Below are 26,131 nucleotides of genomic sequence, written 5' to 3'. Positions count from 1 at the left end.
TCTACCAGAGAAGAGAGAAGGGGCTTCCTTCCCATTTCCCAGGTGTGGGAAGCACCTTGTTCTAAACAAGATAAAATGTTTTAATGTTTATTTATTTTAATGTTTATTTTTAAGAGACAAAAAAAGAGCATGAGAGGGGGAGGGGCAGTACACTGGCACAATTCTTAAGTCTACCAAAGGAACTTAAGGCCTGTGCCACCTCACTGTTTTTGTGCCTATATATGGTAGGCCTGTCTCTTCTAACTTCCAAATTCTGGAAGGGATTGGAAACCATTTTACCTGGTTTGGAACTTCTGAACCAATGAAAAGTATTCTGAAGGAGGAATTGTGGGGTCTCCTAGGAATCATATAATTGAACTTTCAGTACATGCCTCCCGTTTGGCCTGTTTTCTGGCCCTCCGGGGGCCTCCAGCAGCTGAGCTCTGGATAAGCCAGGTGTCTTAGATAAGCATGTTCTGGTTTTTAACCAGTTCACTGAAGCTTGCTGTCTGTACTTTTTTCTCTCCTTTTTTTTTATTAATCCTTTTTTTTTGTTGTTGTTGTTTATTTTGAGAGAGAGAGAGGGAAAGAGAGAATCCCATGCAGGCTCCGTGCTGTCAGTGCAGAGCCCGACCCTGGGGATCAATCTCATGATGAACCTTGAGATCATGATCTGAGCTGAGGTTAAGAGTCAGATGCTTAACCAACTGAGCCACCCAGGTGATCCCCCCCATTTTTTAATTACCCGTAAAAACCGAAAGTACTGATTAACTTAAATGACTAGGAACAGCGCTGCCAAGAGGTCTAGGCAATAGATTGGTGCAGCTCACTCTCAGAAGGCAACCTGAAGGCAATGTAAGCAAATGTAGTCTGTCATCCTAGGTTAGGGAGCAGGGAAAATGAAATGGGTGATCTCAAAGGCCAGTGTCCTTGAACTTGATCTGATCTCTCCCTCTCCCCTGTGCCTCATCTCTATGGGAACAGGCTGGTCATCTCTAGGGACTAACTGCAGATGTCCACTGGTTTGGCCATAAATCCTCTGGCCAAATAATAGCATTGCTTATATTAGGGTAGCACACACTCCTGGAACAGAGACCCCAAAATGCAATTGTTCAAGTAAGTTATAGTCCATAGTTCTCTCATGTAAGAGTTTGAATTCATATCTGCTCTACACACTGATTTAAGGTCCCACGTTCCTTTCATCCTGTTTCTTGCCATCTCCATGCATTGTCCTCATCCGCATGATCAATCAGTGCTGATTTGCAAAAACCTAAGAAAGGAGAAAGACTGGGGAGGAGGTTAGCCTTCTGTCTTCAGGGTTACACCAGTAAGTAGTTTCTAACACTTTGGCTCACATTCTCAGAACAAGCTTTAGACCCGAAGGCCCACCTAACTTAAGGGAGGCTGCCATATAATTCAAGAAGAAAAGAACAGATTTGAATGGACAGCTGTTAGTCTTAGACACAACACTCCAAAGGAAAATGGGCAAAACCATTTATTCAAGATTTGTGGGCTTTGTTACAAATCCTGGTAGAATCAGAAGCTCATTTACTGTGAGATTCTGTAGTTTAAGCTTCAGGACACCTCACTTGGTATGGGCCTCCTTTGCACAGATGGTGCAGGGCACTGCTTCAGCCTAGGAGAACCCCTCCGCCTTGGAAAAGGGAGTCCTGAGGCTGTTCTTCAACCTCCCCTGAAACTGCTATTGGCCTTCATCTAGTGTTCTGATCCCATTAACCCCAAGGAGAATGATCTGAACAAGACTTTTCCACCTTGATCTGAGCTTCTCAGCCAACAAGCTCCCTTAGGACAGGCATGGTGGGTGGCACCAGAACAGTAAGGCCCTGGCTAACTGAACCGTGGGAAACCATGTTTACTGAGATCAGTGAGCAATGCCTAGACTGAACACGCATCTCTGAGGAAGTTAGAGAGGTACCAGTAGGACACCCAAACTATCAATAAGAAAATGTCTATTAAACATGCTATAAAAAAGACATTTCCTTCCTATTTTTTCTATAGAAACTGCAATTGCAATATTATTGCAAGAAAAGGCAAATATTCAAAGAATATGCAGCCCTTCACACTCAATGACTATAATTAAACTGATAATAACAGGTGATGAGGATATGGAGAAATCGGAATCATTCATTGCTGGTGGTAAAGTAAAATGCTGCAGGTACCTTGGAAAAGTTTGGGAGTTCCTGAAAATAGTTAAACATACAGTTCCTATGATGGTTGATTTTATGTATCAATTTGACTAGGCCACAGAGTACCCTGACATTTGGTCGAACATTATTCTGGGTGTTTCTGTGAGGGTGTTTTGAATGAGATTAACATTTAAGTCAATAGACTGTGTAAAGTAGACTGCCCTTGCTCAGTAGGTGGGCCTCGTTCAATCAGCTGCAGGCCTGGATAGAATAAGGCTCACCCTCCCTCCGGTAAGAGAGAATTCACCCTGATTTTGAACTGGAATGTTGGATTTCTCCTGCCTTCAGACTGGAACTGAAATGTTAACTCTTCCCACTAGCTCTTGCACCTAATTCCACCATGGACTCTCCGGGGTGTCCAGCTTGCTGGCTCATCCTGCAGATCTTGGGACTTGTCAGCTTCCATATAATCCCATGAACCAATTGTGCTCAGTCTATCTTACCTGTCTCTGTATGTTAGTCAATTAGATCGACGGACAGACCTATTTATTGGTTCTGTATCTCTGGAGAGCCCTGACTAATAATATGACTTGGGAATTCCATTCCCAGGTATAAACCCGAGAAAGGAAATCACATTCACACAAAACCTATACACAAAGGTTCACAGCAGCATTATTCTTAAATAGCAAAAAAGTAGAAGCAACCCAAATGTCCATCAACTGATGGTGATCATTGGGTAAATACAAGGTGGTATGTCCATACAGTGCATTATTACCCAGCAATAAAAAAGAGTGAAGTACTGACACATGCTACAACACAGATGAAGCTTGAAAACATTATGTTAAGTGAAAGAACCTAAAGACCAAAGATCATGTATTATATGATTATGAAATTTCCAGAATAGGAAAATCTATAGAGACATATTTAGCAGTTGCCTAGAGCTGGGGGTTGGGTGGTAACAGGTAAGGGGTGTAAGGTTTCTTTTTGGGCTAATGAAAGTGTTCCAAAGTTGACTGTGATGGTAATTGCATACCTCTGTGAGCCACTGAATTATACACTTTAAACGGTGAGTTGTATGCTATGTGAATTACATTTCAATAAAGCTGTAAAGTAGGGCAAGGTATTGGGGGAGAGGGGTGCAGCCAAAAATATAGGGGGAAAAGGTTGAACAACATGAAATTGCTTGTTAACCATATGTGACTTTTTTACCTACAAATATGGCAGTTTCATATGTTTCAAGCTATTGGTAATTTTAAATATAATTTTTGAGGTATTTTTCAGCCTTTTTTATATTTGTTTTTGTACTCAATTTCATATTTTTTTTCTAATGTTTATTTTTGAGAGAGAGAGAGAGTGCAAGCGGGGTGGGGGCGGGGGGTTGGAATGCAGAGAGAGGGAGACGCAGAATCTGAAGCGGGCTCCAGGCTCTGAGCTGTCAGCACAGAGCCCTAGGTGGGGCTCAAATTCTCAAAACTGTGAGATCATGACCTGAACCAGAGTCAGACACCTAACCCAAGTGAGCCACCCAGGTGCCCCTATATTCTTTTTCTTAAAGAGAGGTTTTCCCAGATTGCTTGTGCTTTAAGCCTCACACACCCAGATCCCAGGATAGGAATGTGAAGTGATAGAGCCTTATTTATATGGGACAGTTTGACCATGTGTACCATGATTTTTAGAAATATCCACACCCTTTGACCCAGTCATCCCACTTACAGGGATCTATTTTCAGGGGATAATCAAGTTTGCTGTAGGGCAGGTCACCTCAGTTTTAATGAGCTGTCTCCTGAGTGGGGCTCTTATTAAAATACAGACTGCAATTCAGTAGGTGTGGGGAGTTCCCTAATATTTCTGTGTTTCCAAGTAGTTGCAGATGATGTGGAGGCTGCTGGTTCACAGACCCCAACCTGAGTAGCCAGACTGCAGAGGACATTTTTTTGGCTGTCTAGCCAGGATTTTCCCTTCTTGCTTTTGTGCAAAAAAACACAGGGGTAGGCCTAACCCCCCACACACCCTGCCACCATAAGCTAGACAAGGATGGCCCAAAGCCCAGCCCCAGGGCAATCAGCCTACTCTCCCTCCTGCCTAGCAATCTTGTCATGAATTGGCCAGAGGGAGATAGGCCCTGAGCCCTCTCTCCCTCTCTCCCACCCTCTTAGGTGTGAACTTTAAAGCCTGTTGCCCCAGGGACTAAGAAGAAGCCAGCCTGAGGGGGAGACAAAACAATGAAGCAGAAACCCTGAGGGAGCCTTGCCTGAAGCTCTGTTCCTTTTTAACTTTTGGGTTTTTCCAGTAACTCCTCTTAGGTTTAATTAAGCCCACTTGCCTGGATTTTGTTATATGCAACTAACATAAGAGGTTCATAGCAGCATAATCAAACCTTGCAAAAGATTGGAAACAGCCCAAACGGAAACTAGGCTTGGTTATATACATTTTTGTACATTGATATGGTGGAATATTAGGTACTTTCCCTCCTGCCTAGCAATCTTTTCAAAAATATTTGAGGACATAGGAAAAAAACTCACAATTTAACCTTAATTAGGCAAAAAGGTAGGGTACAAGGTAGTAAAGTGTGATCAATTTTGTCTTTTCATTTACCAATGTATATAATGAAGGTTTTTAATAGAGTAGTAAAAGATTAGACTAGAAGGAAGTAAACTTTCCTGTATGGCAGAATTATAAATGAATTTTTAATGCTTCTTACCATCTTATATTTTCTAAACTCCCAGGGTATTCTTTTTATATATAATTATAATTATATATATGTATACGTAATAATATATACATATATATAATATCTATATATATTATCTATATATATCTTTATATAATCTTTTTATATATAATTATAATAAGTGCTATTAATAAAAGAAGGAAATGTTCCTTAGGGAAACTCAGGGAAAAAACTCAGAAGCAATAAGAAATACTTCCTAGGAATGAAAGCTTTCTTACAAGGTGTCTCCCTGTTTCATTCAGTTCACGTGATAAAACCATAACATGGTAACCCCCCCTGCACACATAAAAGAATTTTTTCAAGGGGACTTTAGAGAAGCTGTACTTCAGACAAAGGCATGGGCTGCCTTTTCACATACCATGGGGAGATAGTTGAAGGCAGGTATGTCCTTTTTCATCCCTCAAATTAGATTCTGAGCATTGATAGGGCTCCTACTTCTGTTTGCAAGGCTGATGTCTGGTTTATGTGGGCATAGGGCCAGCTTTTCCTCTGGGTAGGAGAGGAAGCCCCCTGCGAGGCCCAGCATCCAGACAAGCGCTCTTAACCTCTCAGGGCTGTTTCCACCACATCTTTATGCATAGCTGACCCCCCCTCCCCCCCCCGGCCTTTTTTTTTCAAATCTGCTTTTTATTATATATTTGAGTTATTTACTTATGAATAAGTAATGAATTTGCATCATTCAAAATCAAAAACATACAAAAGGGCATAAGAAGAATTCTCTCTCTCATCTCCTCCCCTTGCCTCCAGTTCCCCTCCTGGGACGCAAACTATGTTGATGGGGTTCTGGTGATTCCTTCCAGACATTTCTATGCTTTTTAAAAGGCATGATTGTATTCATACTATCTAACTTTGTATGCTTTTTTCCTCACTTCACATTATAGGGTAATGTTGAGAGAGTAGTGTAAAGAAAGTAACAGTAGTAGATACTCTTCCTAGATATTCACAGTGACTGCAAATATGCCACCCAAGGGGGTGAGCCATCTGGTTGTCCTACTGCTGGACAGTTAGGGATCCCCCCCGCCAAAGTTCTCTGATTCCATCCACATGAAACTACCCTCATGGATTCAGCCTCAATTGGTTTGGACACTGATTGGCTGTTGGCTCCCCTGGGACACAGGGCTCCCGGGTGAGGAGGAGACCCAGGGCCCAACCCAAAGGGATGAGCGGGTGGTCCCTGACCTTCAGAGGCTGGCTGTGTGGTCCTGGCCAGCAGAGGAGATATATTTAGCTGGGTCAGAAACTGCTGGCTGTGTCATGACCCAAGAGGACTGTGCTGTTGGTAAACAAACCAGAATGGAGTGACCTCAGCCAGCCCTCCTTCCTCCTTCCTCTCCCCAACTTGCTGGCAGGGGAGGGCCTGAGAGAGATAGAGGGCCCTGACCAGGGTGAGGGCTTACACAGGGGGGCCTCCTGCCAGGCACCCAGCAGCGAAGCAGCCTGTCTCACTGCCCCAAGTTTGTTTTTGTCCTTTCCCCTCTTGCCCTTCTTCACCTGCCCTCCGCAGCTTGGCAGAGCCTGGACCGCCCCAGGAGCACTCCCGTCCTCCTCTGCCTCCTCACCCGTTTCCCTTTCTCTCTCCACCTGGTCAGCCTGATTTGTCCTCAGTGCTCTGCGAAGTAGCGAAGTAGCAGAGTTCATTCATATTGTCATTCATCCAAGTCAACTGATTTATCTGTTTATTTGTCCAGCAACTATTTTAAAGGCCTGAGAATCAGCCAGGCTCTGTCCTGGGTACCGAGGATGTAGCAACAAACAGGAAGGTGCCAGCAGTGGCCCTTATGGAGCATACACTCCAGTGAGGTTAGAGACAATCCGGTACCTAATTAGGTGTTGGTGAAAAATAATAGCGTCAAATAGTAAATTTGTTTAACACTAATAATAGTATTAAATAAAGTAACATTCACAGAGTGCTTTGAAGTGTGCAGTTTTTCACCAATAGCACACATCTGGTTGCAAAAATGTGAGAGGTAGTTAGATTCTCCATCTCACTTCAGAGATGAAGAAATGGCAGCCCAGAGATATTCAATAACCTGTCAGGGACTCACAGGATACATGGAGCCTGGTTCTTGAAACCAGTCCCTCTGACCCCAAGCCCATGTCTGTCCTGAAAAAGGGGAGCCACTGGAACTGGATGGGAATTGTCAGCTTTCGATTTTGCATTTGCTAAGACGGAGGCCCAGAGAGAGGGAAAATAACTTGGCTAAGACACAGCTTGAAACAGGGATTAGAGGGGTGCCTGACTTAACTCTGTCACTTAAGTGCTGGACTTCAGCTCAGATTGTGATCTTGCACTTCATGGGTTCAAGCCCCGCACTGGGCTGTCTGCTGTCGGTACAGTCTGCTTCAGATCTTCTGGACCCCTCTGTCTCTGCCTCTCCCCTGCTTGTGCTGTCTCTCAAAAAAAAAATAAGCTTTCAAAAAATAAAATAAGGGGTGCCTGGATGGCTCTTCAGCTCAGGTCATGATCTTGCAGTTACTGAGTTTGAGCCCTACATTGGGCTCTGTGCTGACAGCTGTGAGCCGTGAGCCCGGAGCCTGCTTCAGATTCTGTGTCTCTCTCTCTCTTTTTGCCCATCCCCCACTTGTGTGCTTGTTCTCCCCCTCCCCCCTCAGAAATAATAAATGAATAAACTTAATAAAACAAAACAGACACTAGAACCTCTGGATCTCAGGTCAAGGCTTGCTCTTTGCCTCTGAACAGCTCTTCAATGCCCTGACCAAGCCCTGGCATTTTCGGGGGGGAAGGGGGGGTGGGGAGTGTCATAAGAGGTCTGTTCCCTCCCCTCCCCTGCAGTCGTACCCAGCTCACCCCCTCTTGTGAGGAGACAGCCCAGAGTGCCTCCCCCAGCCCCATCCTCCCCTCACCAGTGCCTGCCTCTCCAAGGCTTTCACTTAACAAATGCAACATGAGCACCTACTGTGTGCAGGCTCTGTGGGGTGCTGGAAGGCAAGCAAGAAACAGTGCTATCAAAGCTGCAGGAGAAGAAGTATCTCTGACACCTGACAGGGCCTCGCAGTCGGGTAGAGGAGGGTCAGAAAGGGCTTCCCAGAGAAAGTGACATCTCTTGAGCCCTGAAGTCTGAGTGAGAAATTCCCCAGGCTAGAGCTCGCAGTGCAGGGTGAGGGAACAGAGAGCGCAGGGCAAGGTAAGAAATCACCCCTCATGTCACAGGCATGCTGCAGGTTTCTGTCAGGTCATCTCCCATCTGTTCAGTGTGTGTTGTGCTCCCAGGGCTGCATGTGGCATGTGAGCAGGAACTGGGGCTCCCTTCCTGTGGAAACCCCCATGGGCAAGGGCCTGCTCCTGCGGACAGATGACTCAGGCACCCCACGTAAGCAGCTCATCATCAGCTTTCATCCCTAAGGACTCACCGCCCCTCCAGCCAGTGCCATCAACCCGTCTGACATTCCCCTGTCCTGCACTCTCCTGACCTGGCGCTGGAACATGACTGGGCCCAGGAGGGGTTGTGCTAGGCAGGAGGCTTTGACTGCAGAGGGGGGGAAGCCACAGGTGGATATAGTACTGTCTGATTTCTCACCACCCACACCCATCACCAGTACCCTCGGGCTCTGCCTGCAAAGGCCAAGCTCCCCCTCCTGTAGGGACTGGGAACAGCACCCCAGGGGTAGCACAAATAGTCCTCTGGCTTAGTGCCCAGAGTAGGGAAGAGGAAGCAAGGGCATAGAAGTTGTCCCCTACGATGCATGCCAAACGCTAGCCCTTCTCCTCTAGGGCTGTTTGTGTGTTTAGGGCCTGGCCTCTCTCACAGGAAGGGAGAGGGAGAATGGCCAGGTGAGTATGGCAGCCGCCAGCACGGGTCAGCCCTGCCCCAGTCAGGTGTGTGCTGGGCTGACCATGCCTGGCTGGTCTGTCCTTGTGGTTCCCTGTCCCACATTCCTGGGCTGTGCACATAAATATTCAGATGGAATATTAGCAAGGAGAGGCAGCTTGGCACTTACTCTTGGCTATGACTGAGGTTTTCACGGGGTCTTTCCTTCCAAAGGGACATGCTGACATTGCTTTCAGAAGAGTCTCATTAAACCCCCTTCCCCATAGGTCCCCTGAGTGCCATGGGGCTGTGTGCAGTGCTGTGTGCTGGGATGCACACAGTTAGTAGGGGCAAACCTGTGAGCAGAGCACGCCAATACATGCTGGGTGCAAAACGGGTTGGGGTGGGGAGCCGAGAAGGGACACCAGCCAGTGGGGTCAGCAGCAGCTTCTGGAGGCATGATGCTGGGCCTGAGTTCTGAAGGATTCAAGAGGCATGGGCCAAGTTGTCAGGCAAGGAAAGCAGCGAGAGCAAAGCCTTCATGGCCAGAAATAGCGTGAGGTGGGGGTGAGGATGCGGGGGCAGCACCGAGACTGCAGGGAAGTTTATCCTGACGGCCAGGAAGCACTGCTGAAGTTTGTTAGTGCAGAGGGTTGTGGCCAGAGTTGCATGTTACATTATGGAAAATGAATATCCAGGGAGAAGGTGGGAAGGTGGGTCAGTTTGGACGTAAAACAATCGTCCAGGGAAGGAGGGCACACGTTAGGGCAGAGGTGGTGGGGCGGACATAGGAAGCCCTTAGATCCTGAAACGTGGGAAGGTTTGAGGAAGAAAGCTGGCCCCCACATTTAAGCTTGAGTGAGAGAAGGTTCACCCTGGGCTATACCTTACTGTTGAGCCGGTGGCCCACGGAGGGACTGAGCAAAGGATCCACAACAGCCCAAGAGGGACTGAAGCACCAGGGGAAGAAGCAGAGCTTGAGAGGTGAGCATGCGGTGCTGGGGCCAGGACTAAGGAAGGGAGATGTGCACAGGAGGAAGAGGGCGTGTGGGTGCAAAGGTGCCCCCTCCCTCTCGCAGGGGAAGGACTGGTGACCAGGGAACAGCTCTGTGGCTGAACCTTCAGGATGTGTCAAGTTCTCTCTCACACCCCAGGAAATGGCCAGGCCGAGGGTAAGGGCAGGGGCAGACCTAAACCAGGAAGGGCAGGCCTGGTGGGGACTCTCCAAGGGCAAACCAGGAAAGGGCATAGCAGAGAGGCCATCCCGGGCTGCCGGGTGAGAGGCGAAGGTCTAGGAGTAGGATGAGAAGGGCAGAGGGAAGGCAAGGACTTTGGTCAGTCCCCTCTGACAGCCACCCAGTAGAGCAAAACTGCTCAGTCCCAGTTTCCACAGCTACCATGCAATTTATTGTCCAAACCTGGACGCTTTTGAGAGTGAAAGTAGTAATTATTCCAGGATAATAGGAAGTAGGCCTATCCTTGGCAGTGGGATGTGTGGTCACCTTAGCCTGGAGCACAAGTCTGATCCTCATGCTCCAACTCTGGCCCACAGGGGCGCCCCACACCTCCTCAGAGCCAGGCTTGTGGAAAGGCAGGGTCTCCCCCTTTCAAGGCCCTTCCCACACCCTCTCTTTTTCTGATGACTCATATGGGTACCACCACTGTCTTCAGAGAAATAGCAACCTCCCAGAGGAACGTGGTCCTTCCTGGTACCCAGTGGGACTCCTGGAGAACTGCTAGGAGCCTGTCCACCCTAGAAGGGTGAACAGAGAGGCCAGATTGGGGTTCACCCATGTCCCCCTGCCTGTCCATGACCCCCTGGCAAAGCCCTGGGATCCCCAGCCTCCTCCCTCTTGCTTGCCCCCATTTCCAACGGCTGCCGGGAGGTGTCCCCACATTCCTGGTTCCGGGTTCGAGCTCAGCCCTCCCCAGCCCCTGCCTGGGTACATGGCAACAAGTACACACCAGGTCTTGCAGCCTTCAAACCATCTTCCCTGACACAACATTTAAACCCAAGCCTGAACACAATACGGCAAGTAGACCAAACAAAAAGAACAAAAACAAAGACCCCTTCCGTGGGAGAAAAAACACATGAAAAACAAAAACATCACTATAGAAGTCAACTTCCCTGCAAACCTAACACTTCCTCTATGAACTGACTGCAAAGTAGCTCTCGGCCTTGTCCCCAACACCGCAAGGCTTCTAGCATGTGGCCACCTACCAGCAGCTCTGTGTCCCTTTCCCGTTTCCTTGTGCCATCACCACACACCCGAATGCCTCCTCTGCCTGCTGGATTCCTGCGGCTTCTTTAAGGCCCTCCTAGACCTGACCACCTCTGCCCCAACCCCTGAGCTCCCGGAGTTGCCCTTACCCAGACCAGGTGTGAGGGTACTTCTGTGCCTCCTGTCTGCCACAGCGGGAGCTTGGCCTACTGTAGACTCTGTAACACAGTTGAACTAGCTGATCCTTCCCACTCACTCCTGATTCTCCAGAAGGGTGCCCTTGAGGATGGACAAGTTGATTCCTGAGTTCCCTGCTAACTCTGAAATCCCTTAGTGCTGCAGCCTAGGCCTCAGGACTCAGCCATCACTCTGAAACCCGCCAACAAAAAATAAATACTTTTTTTAATGCTGCTATACCAGAAGTCTTAAGGAATGGACCAGGGATGCCTGTGGATCCCCAAAACCCTCTCAGGGGGACTGCAAGGTCCGAATTACTTTCATGGTCAAACTAAGAGGTTATTTGCCTTTTTGCTCACATTTCCTCACAAGCGTACAGTGGAGTTTACCATAACTTTATGATGGGTGGATTTGCAACAGAATGAATGCAGAAACAAATGAGAACCCAGCTGCTTTAAAAACATAAAACAACGCTGTTCTTTTCACTAAATTTGCTTGTTTTGGAACATAGAGCCATTTTTCTTTAAAAATGTTAAGGTTTATTTTGAGAGAGAGCATGCACAAGAGAGGGAGGAACAGAGAGGGAGAGAGAATCCCAGGCAGCACCACGTGGAGCTCCAGTTCCACAAACTGTGAGATCATGACCTGAGCTGAAATCAAGAGTCAGACCCTTAACTGACTAAGCCACCCAGGTGCCCCTAAAAATACATTCACGTGTAATGGATTATTTTTACTTTTAATTTAATAATACACTTTAAACTTCTCCTTTTTAATCTCTAATAGACTAAATGTTGCCAATTGTTATGTCTCTTATAAACAACAACCCCTGGGATCCTCAGTTTTTAATTTGTAAAGAAGTCCTGAGACCCCTACATCTTCCTCATACCTTCCATCACCTCTCTGCTGCATCTCACAGCATTTTTTTTTTAAATGTTTATCTATTTGAGAGAGACAGGCAGAACATGAGCAGGGGAAGAACAGAGAGAGGGAAACACAGAATCCAAAGCAGGCTCCAGGCTCCAAGCTGTCAGCACAGAGCCCGATGCAGGGCTCCCACTCCCAGACTGCGAGATTATGACCTGAGCTGAAGTTGGCTGCTTAACCAACTGAGCCACCCAGCTGCCTCTTTATTAAATTTAGTTTTGAGAGACAGACAGAGATAGAGAGCAAGCAGAGGAGGGTCAGAGAGAGAGGGAGACACAGAATCGGAAGCAGGCTCCAGGCTCAGAGCTGTCAGTGCAGAGCCCAACACAGTGCTCGAACTCAAAAACTGCAAGACCATGACCAGAGCCAAGTTGGATGCTTAACCAACTGAGGCACCCAGACACTCCCACCCCTCTTTTTTAATGTTTATTTTTGAGAGAGAAAGAGAGCGAGTGGGGGAAGGGAGGGGACAGAGGGAGGGAGAATATCTGAAGTAGGCTTTGTACTGACAGCCCAGAGCCCAGTGTGGGGCTCAAACTGAGTGGAAGTCAGATGCTTAACCTTAACCGAGGGAGCCACCCAGGCACCCCAGCAGTCAATTTCATGAGAGTGAAACTCCCCTCCTACAGGCTCCCCAGCTCTGACCTGTGGCTTCCTGCCACTCTTCCTGAAATTCTCTCACTGAGGCCACAGAGGACGCCCTGGCATTTCATCTAATGGACGTTCCTCTCTCCTTATTGCCCTGACCATTCAGCAGCATTTCCCTGGTTTTCCTCCTGTCTCTCCAGCTGCTTGCTCTCCACTCTTCTTCATTCAAGCCACCAGGGCTGAGCACAGCCCTGTTCTCTTTCTCTCTCTACTTCCAAGGATTTCAACTACTGTCTCCCTGTGTGTGGCCCCCAGATCTCTTACTCCAGACCACATTTCTCTCTGAATTGCAGACCCACATCCTCAACTGCCTCCTGAACATCCATGTGGATGCCACTGCCCTACACAGACAACCCCAGATCATATACTGCTGCAGAGCTCATCTGTACCCCTGCCCTTCCAGACCTACAACTATACCAACAGCCCTGGCCCTCTACCCTTCCCTCCCTTCCCCTTCAGCCAGCCACATCCAACCCTGCCAGCCTCATGCCCTGAATCACTCTCAGATCCATCCTCCCTCCCGTTCCCACTGCCTCACCTCAGCTGGAGCCACCTCCACCCCTCCCTAGCCTGTCTTTGGCCTTCCTGCTCCAACCTGATACAGAAGTCAGGGCTCCTCTTAAGCAGTCTCTTCTCCACTCAGAATTCATAAGAGGCCCCCACCGACCCAGGAGGGAAGCCACCTCCGTAGCACAGCTAATCAAGCCCAGCCACAGGATGTGGTCCTGCCACCTGTCCAGTCCCGTGTCCCATCCCCCATGCCACTATGTCCCAGCTGGTCTGAACTTGCTTCCTCCTCTGCCACAAGCTGTTCCCTGCCTCTGTTCAACAAAGACCCCTTCTCAGGCTCAGGGCTCAGCCTTGTCATTCTCTCCCCGAGAAAACCTTCCCTGACCCCCTCCTTCATGTCAGGACCCCACTCTTGGCCTCCCCTCACAGCACATTTCATGCTAAATGGTTACCATTCAGAATCTCTTAGTTCTCTAAGGAGGAAGATTGCTTCACTGCTGCATCCACAGTGCCAGGTCAGCGTCTGGCATATAACAGTTTGGTAAATACTTGAATGGATTGAAGAATGGGAGCCTATCTACAGCTGGCAGGCAGCCCTCCCTACCCCTGCTCAACAGAGAGCAGGGCTCTGCTCTGAGCACCCAAATTGGGTGTCTTGCCCTGCCCTGACCCATGAGATGCTCCCTAAGCCTCCCTCGCCCCACCCCCCACCACTGCCTCCTCCTGCTGTGTTGCCCTGACAAACTTCCAGAAGAACTTGGCTGGACTCCACACTTCTCCCCATCATCGGCACATACCAGAGGCACAACAGATGCCCAACTTGGTCAGAGCTGACCCTGCTGGGGACACCCAGACCAATCCAGGGCACCAGCCACAACAACAGCAGCAGCAGCAAAACATACCACAGTGTCCCAGTGTAAACTGATGCTCAGTGGACTGAAGGCCACTGGGCCTTTGGAGGTCACTGGGCCAGTGAGACTGGGGTACAAGCAGGCTCTTCTGCTACAAACAGGCTGTCACCTGGGCCCTATATCGATTCTGCAGGCCCAGGACTAGAGGCTGAGCCCACTGAGGGGTCATTCTGAGATCCTGGGGCTGAGATTTGCACTCATGGGCCAGGGTGGGGAGGAGCAGCCAGGGGCAGACAGAGTGAGTAAGCAGCAGCCAAGAAGGCACCCTGGCAACTCATTCTGTTGTGAGCGAGACTCCTGACAGGTCAGGATAACAGAGAAGCAGCCCCAGGAGACAACAGTAAACAGCTGGATCTCAAAGTCACAGGGCCTCTTAGCTCCGCCAGGCCACAGGTCTCTGCTGTCAGCACTACTGAAGTCCTATCGCCACCCTACTCTAACCCACATGCTCCTTTAGCAGAAAGCCAGGGGGCTGATCATGCTGTCACCAAGAGGCAGCAGCTAGAGGAAGACCTGGTGTGACTTCCAAGCCAGCCAGTCTATTCAAGGCAGCTGAGAGCAGGCACAGGGCACCAGGTCCGTGGGAGGAGCACTGCCTACAGGACTGCCCCGTAGAGCCACACGGGTTGAATTCTGCACGACACTGAGATGTGAATGGTGCCCAGAGTGCGGTGCCCTGGTCGCCGGTCCTGCCTGCTCAGCTGCCCCCTCCGTGGGAGAGGAATGGAGATAAGGAGGGAGTCCCTGACCCTCTCATGAGCCTTCCAGGGCTTTACCATCTTGCTTGTCCCAATGCCCCATCTGAAGAAAAAACCACATTGCAGCACAACACAGATAATAAGGGATCAGTTTATGGGTAACAGTATGGGTCAGACTGAGAAGGTACCAGGCCTACAGTGAGGAGCTTCCCAGGAGTAGACCAACTGACAAGTAAACAGACAGTGGAACAGGGAAACGAAGCCAAATGGCCAAGAGACCCAGGCAGCTGTACCTGGCTCCAGATCCAGTTCTGCCCTGGGAATGTGGGAGGAAGAGCCAGACCCATAGGTGCCTCAGTTCTTCTAAGGCCCCCTTCTCTTCAATCCCTGCTGTCCCTTACAAGCAGGCTGGGACTTTTCACAGGTGGCATATTTCCAGGGCTAGAGAACAGTTGGTCTGGGGGTGGGGAAGCAGTGGCCTGGGTGGGATGGGGTTAGCAGCAGCACTGGGGGGAATCTCATCAGGCACCGCTCAGCAGGGCCCATATGTCCAGGGCAGGCCCCCCACCCTGCACACCACACCAACATGGTGCAATAAATAGTTTCAAGTAGTAAGTCAGTGTCAGGCAGGAGAGCTGGAGACTGCTGGGACAGGCAGGGGCTTAGGGAGAGAAGCTCCCCACCACCCACCAAATCCCTTCAGTGAGCTGTATCAAGTCTGCTGTGTGCCACAGGAGTAGGCACGTGGCCCCATGTCTATTGGGCACTCCCTGCAGGGGCTCAACCCCTCAGACCAGCGCCCAAGCCTGTTCAGTGGGGCAGAAGCAGGGCAGCATGGTGCCCACAGCGTCCACGATGGCTGCCAGGTGCTCGTCCTGTGCCTGGGGCCCACAGAGCTGCATGAAGTCGGCCAGGCGTAGCAAGTACTCGAGGTTGTGGCCAGAGAAGCCACGGCAGGCCAGGATCTGGGTTGCAATGGCCTCTTCAGGTGCAGGGCCCAGGTAACCAGGATTTTGTGGGGTAGCCACGTAAGCCAATGCCTTGAGTGGTTGGTCAGGGGTATCTTGGGGGTAGAAGGTGACTTCCTTGGTATCATAGCCACCGAGCACTGCCTCCCGCACGTTCAGGTACTTCAGGGCCTCGCTCACCTGCTCACCTTGAACCTGGTATGCCACACCCCAAGTGCAGCCCTAGGGGGAAACACGGACACCGGGGGTCAGTCAAAACAGCTCCTGGCTGGTCCCACCTCAGGTCTGTGCTCTATAAGGAAAGTGGGCAGAGGACTGATGAGTCGTATGGTAGCAATACATCAAGCTCATTCTCCCTTTCTTAACAAGGGCTGACAAGGTGGTCTGGCCCCAAGGCAGAAGAAGAGGATTCCTACTCAGAGTGTGGTTTGAGAACCAGTGGCATCATCTGAACACTTAAGGAATGGGAGTTTCAGGCCCCACCCTAATCTGCTTAAATAGAAATCTGCATTTAACAAGGTCCTCAGGTGGTTCTTGTGAGAAGCCCTGAGCTAGACCACCCTTCCACTCTGCCAGAGAGGCATTACATCTAGCCTGCAGCCAAGGACCCATGAGCTCTGTCTTAGACCCTCCATGCTAAGCCCTCTGGGATCTCTCTTGACTCAGGCACTTACCTCACGATCTTCAAGGAGGGTCACCACACGGCCAGGCTGAGGAAGGAAAAATTTTGAAAAAGACAAGTTAGGAATCAGCTCTGCCCCCAGTACTGAAGGAAACCCTTATTAACCCTGCTGGCTCAGGCCTCAGACAACCCCACTCATCCAAGGGGAAGTGGAGAGAGGGATGCATGACTGCAGGAGAAATAGATACATGGCAGTGGCGCAAATTGATATTCATCAATTGCATGGTGTTCCACAGGATCACAGATTCCAGCCATCACGATGATCTGCTGGGCACAGAAATTTAAGCCACAAACCCAGGCACAGGTTTATACACTTCCCCCACCAGCACGGAGTCACCGTCTGCCCAGAGAGCCCCAGGACACTCGTGCCCACTACCCTGCCCCCACCCTCTGCATTCTCCTGGGCATGGTCAGATGCTCACCATCTTGTCGCTGCCCCGATGGAAGGTGTCTCCCTGCCAGAAGCGGCGGCTATAGCCGCGCACGAAACCCACACGGCTGTCACTGTAGGCGAAGTCGGGCCTCCAAACCAGGGAGCCGTACCCGAAAATCCACAGAGCTTGGGGGTCGCCGTCATCCCGAGGATGCTGCACCGCTGGCGAGGGAGGTGGTGAAGGGGGTGGCGAGGCGGGAGGAGTGTTCTGGACTGTGGACTCCTGCTTCATGGTGCCGGGCACAGGGACGAGCCCGGCGGCCTCCGGGGGCTGGTCTCCGGCGCGGGCACGGAAGGACCAACGGACGCGCACACCTGGCCTGGCACCGCTTGGTTGGTCCAGCTGCGCGGCCCCCTCGGAGGCGCCTTTTAAACCCTCCGGCCAGGAGGGCCCCCGCCCACCGCGCCAGCCGCCACGGTGATTGGGGCGGGGCAAATCCCCTTTTGACCAATGAATTTCGTGTCTTACTTCCCGGTTAACCGCGCCGCCCTCTGAGTGGGTAACTGAGCGGCCTGCCCCGGACCGAGCTCGCCCGCTGATTGGCTAGGTTCCACCTCTGTAGCAAATCTGGCAGGAGTGATGCAACCGCGGGGGAGGTTTCCCCAGCTCGGGCATGCAGCAAGGGCACCTCCGATTGCGTCAGGCGGCGGGTAGTGGGCACCGACGCGGGCACTGGTCGTCTCTCCGGCAGCCACTCCATGGCCTAGGCCCTTCAGGAACCAGGACCGGCGGGTCCCAGATGGGCATCCCCCCAGCTGCCCTGCGAGTGCACCTGGGCGGGTCACGGACACCCCAGGTAGCACGGACTCTTTACCAAGGCCAGTGCAGGGCACGTCCCGCATGAACTCTATGGGAAGCGTAAGCGCCCATCACTGGGGTTCCGCCTGGGAGCACGTACTCTAGAGAAGCAGTCGGAGACACCTGCATTCCACATAGGTGCCTCACGCGGTTGGAACGCGTGAGCAAATGGAGAAACTGAGTCACGGGGCTGGCAAGTGGTTCTGCAGAAGCTGTGAAGCTGAGTCAGACCGGGTGCCGGGAGTTTGCGGGCCTCACGTGAGAGCTACGCCCAGGGCCAGATGTGGAACCCCATGAGCCCAGGTAGGCTTGGGGTGCAGCGCTTGCAACCACCGCTGTCACTTTGACGGTGCTGTCGACCTGAGGAGAGAGGCCATACAGACAGACCAGTTCTGCCCATAGGCGAGAAGTTTAGTTCTGCTCAGACCTGAAACCTTTGCAACAATGATTGGGTTCATCCTTAGGCACGAAATTCCAGGACCTTCAGTGAGCTGCAGGCAAGGAGGCCAAACTGAGGCTCCCAGACGACTGTGAGCAGCTACCGGCTTTCTCTCTTGGCTGTTGGCCTCCTGACCTAGGAAGGCCTGCAGGCTGTCTGGGTTGAGCCCCCCTCAGCAGGGGCAAAAGTCTGCCCCCTGGGGATGTCTCTGGCTGGAAAGGGGGAACAGAGGCAGCAGCAGGCCTGCCCCCAGGACTACAGAACAGGCTCGGGGACACTGCTATCGAGGTCTGACATGAGCCCTCTGGCAGGCAAAATGGGCAGTATTGCTTCTGATTAGATTCTAATTAGATATTTAAACTAAAAAGTACCTGCACACTTGAAGTAGTCATTCCAAAAGTGTGTAAGATACACACAAAAGTGTATAAGTTGCACGACAGTGTGTATAGCATGAAGCTAGTTCTGTAAAAACAAAATCAGTTATACATTAATATTTGTAAAAGAAGTAATCTCAAAAAGTCTATCTAAACTGTTAACAGAGCCTGTCACCAGAGAAGAACTTGCAATATTAAATGTAAATGGTTATGGGGAAGTTTGTTGGTTTTTGTTGTTGTTGTTTCTTCTTGTTTTGTTTCTTGTAAGGAGCATGAATTACTTTTCCAACTGGAAAAAATATATAGGCAAAGTGGTTGCTTCTGGTCATTTCTTTCCCTCCATTCTCGCTCTCCCTTCTTCTCCTCTACCCCCATCCTATCCCCTTTAGTCCATATGGTTGCCTCCTTTGCTACCAGCTTCTTCAGGAGAATATCCCCACTTCCATCTACCACCTTTCGGTAGTGGGATAGCAGGCAGGAAACTGGTACCAACATATTCCTGGAAGTACCTAAATTTGCACAAACAGTGCTTTGAAAAAGCAGCTTAGTGGTACAAATCAAAAATCAAAATGTCCCTGGCCTTTGACCCAATACTTCCACTCCAGGAAATTATTCAAAATATGGGAAAAGTCCTATGCCTAAAGGACTTTTCAATGCATTGTTATTTATCATAGCAAAACAAAAGAAGAGAAACTACCTAAATATCCCAAAATAGCTAAACGTTTAAGTAATTTATGTGATCAGTCCACATGGTGGAGAAATACACACAAAGAGAATAACTTAAATATGTAGTAATAGATGATTAAATTTGTTTTTTTTTAATTTTTTCAATGTTGTATTATTTCTAAGAGAGAGAGAGAGAGAGAGACAGCGTGAGCAGGGGAGGGTCAGAGAGAGAGGGAGTCACAGACTCTGAAACAGGCTCCAGGCTCTGAGTTGGCAGTCAGCACAGAGCCCGACGCGGGGCTCGAACCCACGAACCACGAGATCATGACCCAAGCGAAAGTCGGACGCTTAACCGACTAAGCCACCCAGGCGCCCCTGATTAAATTTGGTATAGACATAATATTAAAGCTGTGTGGTCATTAGAACAGATGTATGCCTATACTTAAAAAGTCTAGTGTGTATTTGCATAGAAAACAATCCGGAAGAACACATAAAAGTTTCCGTGATTACCTCTGAGTGGTAGGACTACATGAGCTTTGCACTTTCATTTTTATGCCAAGTCAGATGGTCTGGGATTGTTTAAGAGAATGTAAACCACTTCTATTTAGAAAAGAAAAAGTCAAAATAAAAATCCACTATGAGGGGTACCTGAGTGGCTCAGTCAGTTCTCATGGTTGTGAGTTCAAGCCCCATGTTGGGCTCCCTGCTGGGTGTGAAGCCTACTTTTAAAAAAAAATCCATCGAGAAAACAATGCAGTAAAAATGCCTAGGACTGCATAGTCAGGCAAAAATGCATAATAACTATCACATGCGCTATGATTAAAACTATTAAAACAACAATAACAGGATACATGAGGAAAAAGATGGGGGCATCATATACTAGTGATGGATGTGTTGTGGGTGATTCTTTGTTTTTCAAGGCTTATGAAGTGTAATTTTTAATAATAAAAGTTTACTTTTAAAGAGTAGGTAATGGTTTTCTGGTGGCTAAGAGGCAGAGAGTGTATCGGAATTACCTGGGGAAGATTTTCAAGATCACACCTCCTCCCAACGGAACAAAGCCGGTTGGTGAGGTCATCAGTAAGGAACCCTTGCTCCAAGTAAGTTAGGCACTTCCTCCTCCGGGCTCCCACAAACTCTTACCTCGCTTCTGTTTATCTGTCCCCTCTACCTCTTGCCTATAACAGAAACAATCATTTAGTGAATGCTTACCCTGAGCTAGGTAGTTTGCTAAGGGCTTTACATTCCTTTTAATTACAAACTTCTCCCCTGCTTTGTGAGGTAAATATCATTTCACAGGTGAACAAACTGAGCATAGGGAAGTTAGGTAACCCACTCATGGTGTTGCCACAGCAAGGCAAGTCGTGGAGCCTAGATCCAAAAGCAGGTAGACCCACCCCAGAGCCTCCTTGCTGGTAAGCTTTGGATATCCTGTTTCCTGAGAACCTGAGAGCTCCCTGAAAGCAGACTTCATCTTTTAAGTCCCCGGGGGACCCACAAAGGGCTGGCTCATGGAAGGTTCTCCACAAAAGTAGGTAGAAGAAATGGAACTTTTACTTCGAAAAGCCAGGGCACCCTGGAGATCAGAGGAGGAAGGATCCTGCAAGACACAGGTTGAGCCTTGACCCTCTCAAAACAGGAATCCCCACAAAAGTTGACCCAGGGCTCTTGGCCACCTTCCTGGGAACATGTCTTGCCTGTTCCCATTTCTCACTTATCCTTGCCAGCATGTGTGTCCTTTCCTTCCAGTGGGACGCTCCCAGGCAGTAACCCATCCCACTCAACGTCTGCAGCAGCCATCCCAACTTTCTTCTAAAATCTCCTCAGGAAGGGGCTGCAGATGTTATACCCACAAAAGTACCGGCTCAGGGATCACCTCCACCTCAAAGAGCGGCACATGATGCGCACATGGTGGCTTCTTTTTTTGGACCTTTTCCAACTTAATTTTTTCTTAATGTTCCCCTTCAGGCAATCACTTCTCATTTCCTTATAATCTGTTCCTTCTCACTTCTCCTTCCAGTCACTGCAATCAACTTCTGGTATCCGTGGGCACAATTATCTGAAACAAGGGAAGGGTGTGTTGAGAAGTTAGGAGCTCATACTAATTCACTATGCTAACTGATGAGGTTGCTTTAGAAAGCAGATTCCCAAGGGATGAAAACCCCTCCTAGATGTGTGCTCTAAACCCAGCTTGCCCAGACTTGAGCCCTGCTCCATCATTTATCATCAGGCTCACTGTCTCTGGTTCTCCATTTTCTCAACTGTGAAATGGGGAATAATAGTATCCATTTTGTAGGTTCTGATGAGGATAGAAAGAAATGACACCTCAGGGGCGCCTGGGTGGTTCAGTCGGTTAAGCATCCAACTTCGGCTCAGGTCATGATCTCACAGTTTGTGAGTTCAAGCCCTGCGTCGGGCTGTGTGCTGACAGCTCAGAGCCTGTAGCCTGTTTCGGATTCGGTGTCTCCCTCTCTTTCTGCCCCTCCCCTACACCCACTCTGTCTCTCTCTCTCTCTTAAATATATATAATATATATTTTAAAAAAAAAAGAACACCTCAGCCAGCACCTGGCATATGGAAGTACTCAATATAGTTGGCTCCTTATTATTTTTCCTGCAGACTTCACACTTTCCATTTTATCTAGGATAAAGCCATAGTCTACTATTGTGATTTACAATAAGAAATATATATTTGGTCTTCATCCCGTTCCTGACACAGAGCTCCAAAACCCTTGGAATTTCCTAAGTGATAAGAGTGATAAAGATGATAAACAAGCTCTTATCCACCACACCTGAGTTTAGTTAACGTGGGGGCCTTCTGGAAAGTCCCTAAGGATTGGGGAGGGGCTGGTTGCCAGGGAAATCAACCACGTGGTTAGAAGGTTGGCACTCTCAGCCTCAACTTTCATCCTCCTGGTAAAGGAGAGAAGGGCTAGAGATTGAGTTCAATCACCGGTGGCCAATGATATCATCAATCAACGGTTTGATCAATCACACCTACGTACTGAAGCCTCCATAAAAACCCCAAAGGACAGGGGTGTGGCCACCTTCTGGGTTGTTAAATTCAGGGAGCTGCTAGGGGGGTGGCCCACTGGAAGAGGACACGAAAGCTCCAGGTCCCTTCCCACACACCTTGCCTCATGCATCTCTTCTGTCTGACCGTTCCTGAGTTATCTCTCTTTATAATAAGCCAGTAATCTAGTAATCTGAGTTCTGTGATCTACTTTAGCAAAGTAATCAAACCTAAGGAAGGGGTTGTAGGAACCTCTGCCCTGTAGTGGTTACAAGCACAAGTAACCTGTCTGGCATTGAGGCGGGGGCAGTCTTGGGGGGCTGATGCTGTCTCCAGGCAGATGGTATCAGGACTCAGGTAAATTGCAGCATGTCGGCTGGTGTGGCAGAATTGCTGGATATGTGGAAAACCTACAAGTCTGGTGTTAGAAGTGAAGTAGTGTCGTAGCAGAGTACTGAGAATGGATGAGAAGCACAGGAAGGTTTTTCTTTACCCTACCTCTCGCTCTGACACCATGCAGAAGAACTGAGCAGGTCAGGAAAGTGAACACCATATTTTTGATTGAATGGAGGGAACCTCCAGTTATCTCACCCTTGATTCTTGCCATGCAATTCACAGATTGTTCTAGCAAATAGGGTGCTAAAGAAGTGTTTTTAAAAGGCAGAACAGGTGACGGTCTGCCCCAATCCCATTATTAACAGAACAGTTGCTTGAGCTAAGAGATTTTCTGTGTATGCCTGGAGGATGCTAAAATAAATGAGAGGCACCTGAGTGGCTCGGCTGGTTAAGCATCTGACTCTTGGTTTTGGGCTCAGGTCATGATCTCACAGCTCCTATGTTGGAGCCCTGCATCAAGCTCCACACTAACAACGCAGGGCTTACTTGAGATTCTCTCTCCATTTCTTTCTCTCCCCTGCTGGTGTGTTAGCGCACACTCGGTCTCTCAAACTTTAAAAATAAATAAATAGGGTCACTTGGGTGGCTCAGTCAGTGAAGCATCTGACTTCAGCTCGGGTCATGAACTCACGGTTTGTGCACTCAAGCCCTGTGTTGGGCTCTGTGCTGACAGCTCCAAGTCTACAACCTGCTTCAGATTCTGTCTTCCTTTCTTTCTGCCCCTCCCCACTCACACTCCCTCTCAAAAACAAACATTAAAAAAGTTTTAGGGGCGCCTAGGTGGCTTAGTCGGTTAAGCGTCCGATTTTCGCTTTGGTCATGATCTCGTGGTTCGTGGGTTTGTTCCCCGTTTCGGGCTCTGTGCTGACTGCCAGCTCAGAGCCTGGAGCCTGTTTCAGAGTCTGTGACTCCCTCTCTCTCTGACCCTCCCTTGCTCACACTGTCTCTCTCTCTCTCTCTCCTAGAAATAAATAAAAAACATTAAAAAAATGTTTTAAATAAGTGAAAAAAATAATCCACAATCTATAAGGGGATACACCTCCCACAGACTTCTGGGAGATAAGGGTGTCCTTACTTCCTTGGCCCATATGCAAGGACACAGGTCTTGTCAACACTGGCAAAAGGATGGGAAGAAGGAATCGCTATATCCCTCAAAACAGTCTGCCTCAGATGAGGGAGAAAAAACAGTTGTTGTGCTGGTTATGCCAGCTGGATCCAGGGCCAAGCAGGGAAACCTACTTGGTCCCCTGTCTACAAAAGCAGGGACTGAAAGGATTCCCCCTTCCTGTGTCCTGATAGAAATGTGCATGGGATGGTGGGAAAACCTGGCTTCATGTCTAGCTTCTGAGGAGGAGGGAGGAAGACACAGCTGAAAAGGCACCCAGGTGTGGCCAGCATTGGAATTCTTCAGACCACTGCCCTAGAGCACCCGGAAGGGGAGGGACCGGGGCTCCAGCAGAGGTCTGGGATGGTGGAGACTCTTTCCCTCATTCCAAGGAGTGAGGAAGTTGCCTTTTGTGGCAGCAGGAAGTGGCTGGATGCAAGGCCGAGGAGACCAGCAGTGAGGAGCATTTCAGGGGCGTGGCCTCGATGCTGACTGAGGAGGCCCAAGGGGTCAGACCCCGCAGAAACGCTGCAGTGTGGTAGGACCTGGTTTAAGAGAACTCTAAAACAAAACAAAACAAAACAAAAGAACAGTTTATGTGGAGAAGTATATGACTCAGGCCCACAGAGAGCCAAGGAAGCAAAGACCCTTAAATGAGAGCAGCTGGGACACCGTCCTCCATTAGCCTATTGCAAATGGGAAGGAGATTCCAGAACCTTTTATTTTATTTTTTTATTTTTATTTTTTTTTACTTATTTCTAGGAGAGAGAGAGAGACAGCGTGAGCAGGGGAGGGTCAGAGAGAGAAGGAGTCACAGACTGAAACAGGCTCCAGGCTCTGAGCTGGCAGTCAGCACAGAGCCCGACGCGGGGCTCGAACCCACGAACCGCGAGATCATGACCTAAGCGAAAGTCGGACGCCTAACCGACTGAGCCACCCAGGCGCCCCCAGAACCTTTTAGATAGAGGAGGAAGCAGAGAGTGAACAGAGTCACTGGTGGAGAGGATACTGAACAGGCTGGGCCTAGGAGGACGGGCCTGGCCTGGTGTCTGCCGGTGTGGGCAAGGGACAGCAATTCTGGGACAAGCCAAGTGGCAGGCGCCTGTCTGCTAATTCCCACGGCTTACTTTGCCCCCAAACTGAGCAAGGAAGCAGGAGCGCGGGACATGCCTGGCAGGGCTTTGGCTCTGCCCTGCAGGGGGTGCCATGACACAGGACAGGCTCCTGCCCAAAGCTGACTTGTTGCTAAATCCAGACTCTGGAGATGCTAGTTACCTTGTGTCTGCTTTAACTTTGGCTGTCTTTCTGGACCCTGAATTGTGGACTCAGAGGATGTCTGGGCATGAAGGGAACAGGCTGAGTCTGCCCTCGGCCAGAGTGTTAGAAGGGTGCAGGGTCCCAGAGGTCAGGGAAAAGGCAGCAAAAGACACTTGTGACACATCTCCAAGAGAAAGGACTATTGAGGACTTGGGGTCCTGCCATTCCTTCTCAGAGCCAGGGTCCCCGTTGCCCTATTCCCACCTTAGAGGCTGACCTAAACCAGTAGTGTTCCTTAAAGACAGGGGCACATCAGGAAGTAATGGTGCAGATAACCTGGGATTTCAGTCGCCTTCTTGGTCCTAAGGCTACTGCTGGGACTACACAGTCAGGCTCTAAGCTCCTTTCTAGCCCACTGCCTATCCCATGGGCTGGCAGAGTGGAAGCTCCAGAAAATGGTTTGTTGGCCATAAGCTTGAGAAGGATTAACCAACCACTGGGGGACTCGTTGCTGACAAATATTTTCATACACCAACTCATCCCAACCTCATAGTAATGTGCAAGAGGTATTAGCATCCTCTGAGAGGTTAGAGATAATTAACTGGATGGCTAGTCTCTTTGGGCAGAGACGATGTTTTATCGCCAATAACTGCCGTATAAAAGGTGCTTGATCAGTGTGGAATGAATGCAGAAAGAGATGGAGTTGTGTCCCAGGTCACCTGACAATGAGAGGTGCTGCTGCATAAGAGCTTCAGCCTCCCAACTCGGACCGGCGCCCTTTCCAGCCTGTCCCTATTCCCTAGCATTCAGGGTGCCTGCGGGGCGGGGGTGGCTGGAGGACTGAGGACTGGGGGGAGGTGGTCAGGGGAGCTGGCTGTACACTAAAGAGTCTTGCTTCTCTGGATACGCTGAGGCGTATTTGGGACGGCATTGCGTTGAGCTCTCTTCGGCTTACTCCCTCGGGGTCGGGGCTTGTAGGGAGCTCCACGCCACAGCGACGAAAACTAAACTCGTGGCCGCCGACCCGTCCCGGGTTCGTCCCGTCGGGCCCCAGGACGGAGATGGGCTGACCCCAAGCCCCGGCGGGCGACCGCGGCTCCCAACCGTGCGCAGCCCTGCTGGCCGCGCAGCGCCCTCTGGTGCCGAGCAGCGGGGACCCGGCCGTCCCGCCCGCTGGCCCGCCGGCGACACCGGCTTCCCGCGGCCGCGGCCGCGGCCGCGGCCCCGGCCTCGCACGGGTTTCCAGGCCGGGGGCGGGATTCGGGGCGGCAGGAGGAGGAGCC

General features: G+C 49.9%; 1 protein-coding gene across 1 annotated transcript; it reads right to left on the bottom strand.

Annotated features, from left to right (window-relative positions):
• Window positions 1-14,854: 14,854 nt before the first annotated feature.
• CHAC1 (ChaC glutathione specific gamma-glutamylcyclotransferase 1) lies at window positions 14,855-17,143 on the bottom strand. Its single transcript, XM_039232859.1, has 3 exons — window positions 16,790-17,143; window positions 16,360-16,395; window positions 14,855-15,907 (listed from the first exon to the last, which is right to left on the bottom strand). The coding sequence occupies exons 1-3, from the start codon at window positions 17,030-17,032 to the stop codon at window positions 15,506-15,508; spliced, it is 681 nt and encodes a 226-aa protein (XP_039088790.1). The 5' UTR covers window positions 17,033-17,143; the 3' UTR covers window positions 14,855-15,505.
• Between the last annotated feature and the right edge of the window lie 8,988 nt (window positions 17,144-26,131).

This window comes from Hyaena hyaena, unplaced genomic scaffold (genome assembly GCF_003009895.1).
Source record: "Hyaena hyaena isolate Hyena2069 unplaced genomic scaffold, ASM300989v1 scaffold_70, whole genome shotgun sequence".
In the NCBI taxonomy this organism is placed as follows: Eukaryota; Metazoa; Chordata; class Mammalia; order Carnivora; family Hyaenidae; genus Hyaena; species Hyaena hyaena.
Note: the sequence above shows the minus strand (reverse complement) of the source record. Positions and strands in the feature narration are given on the sequence as shown.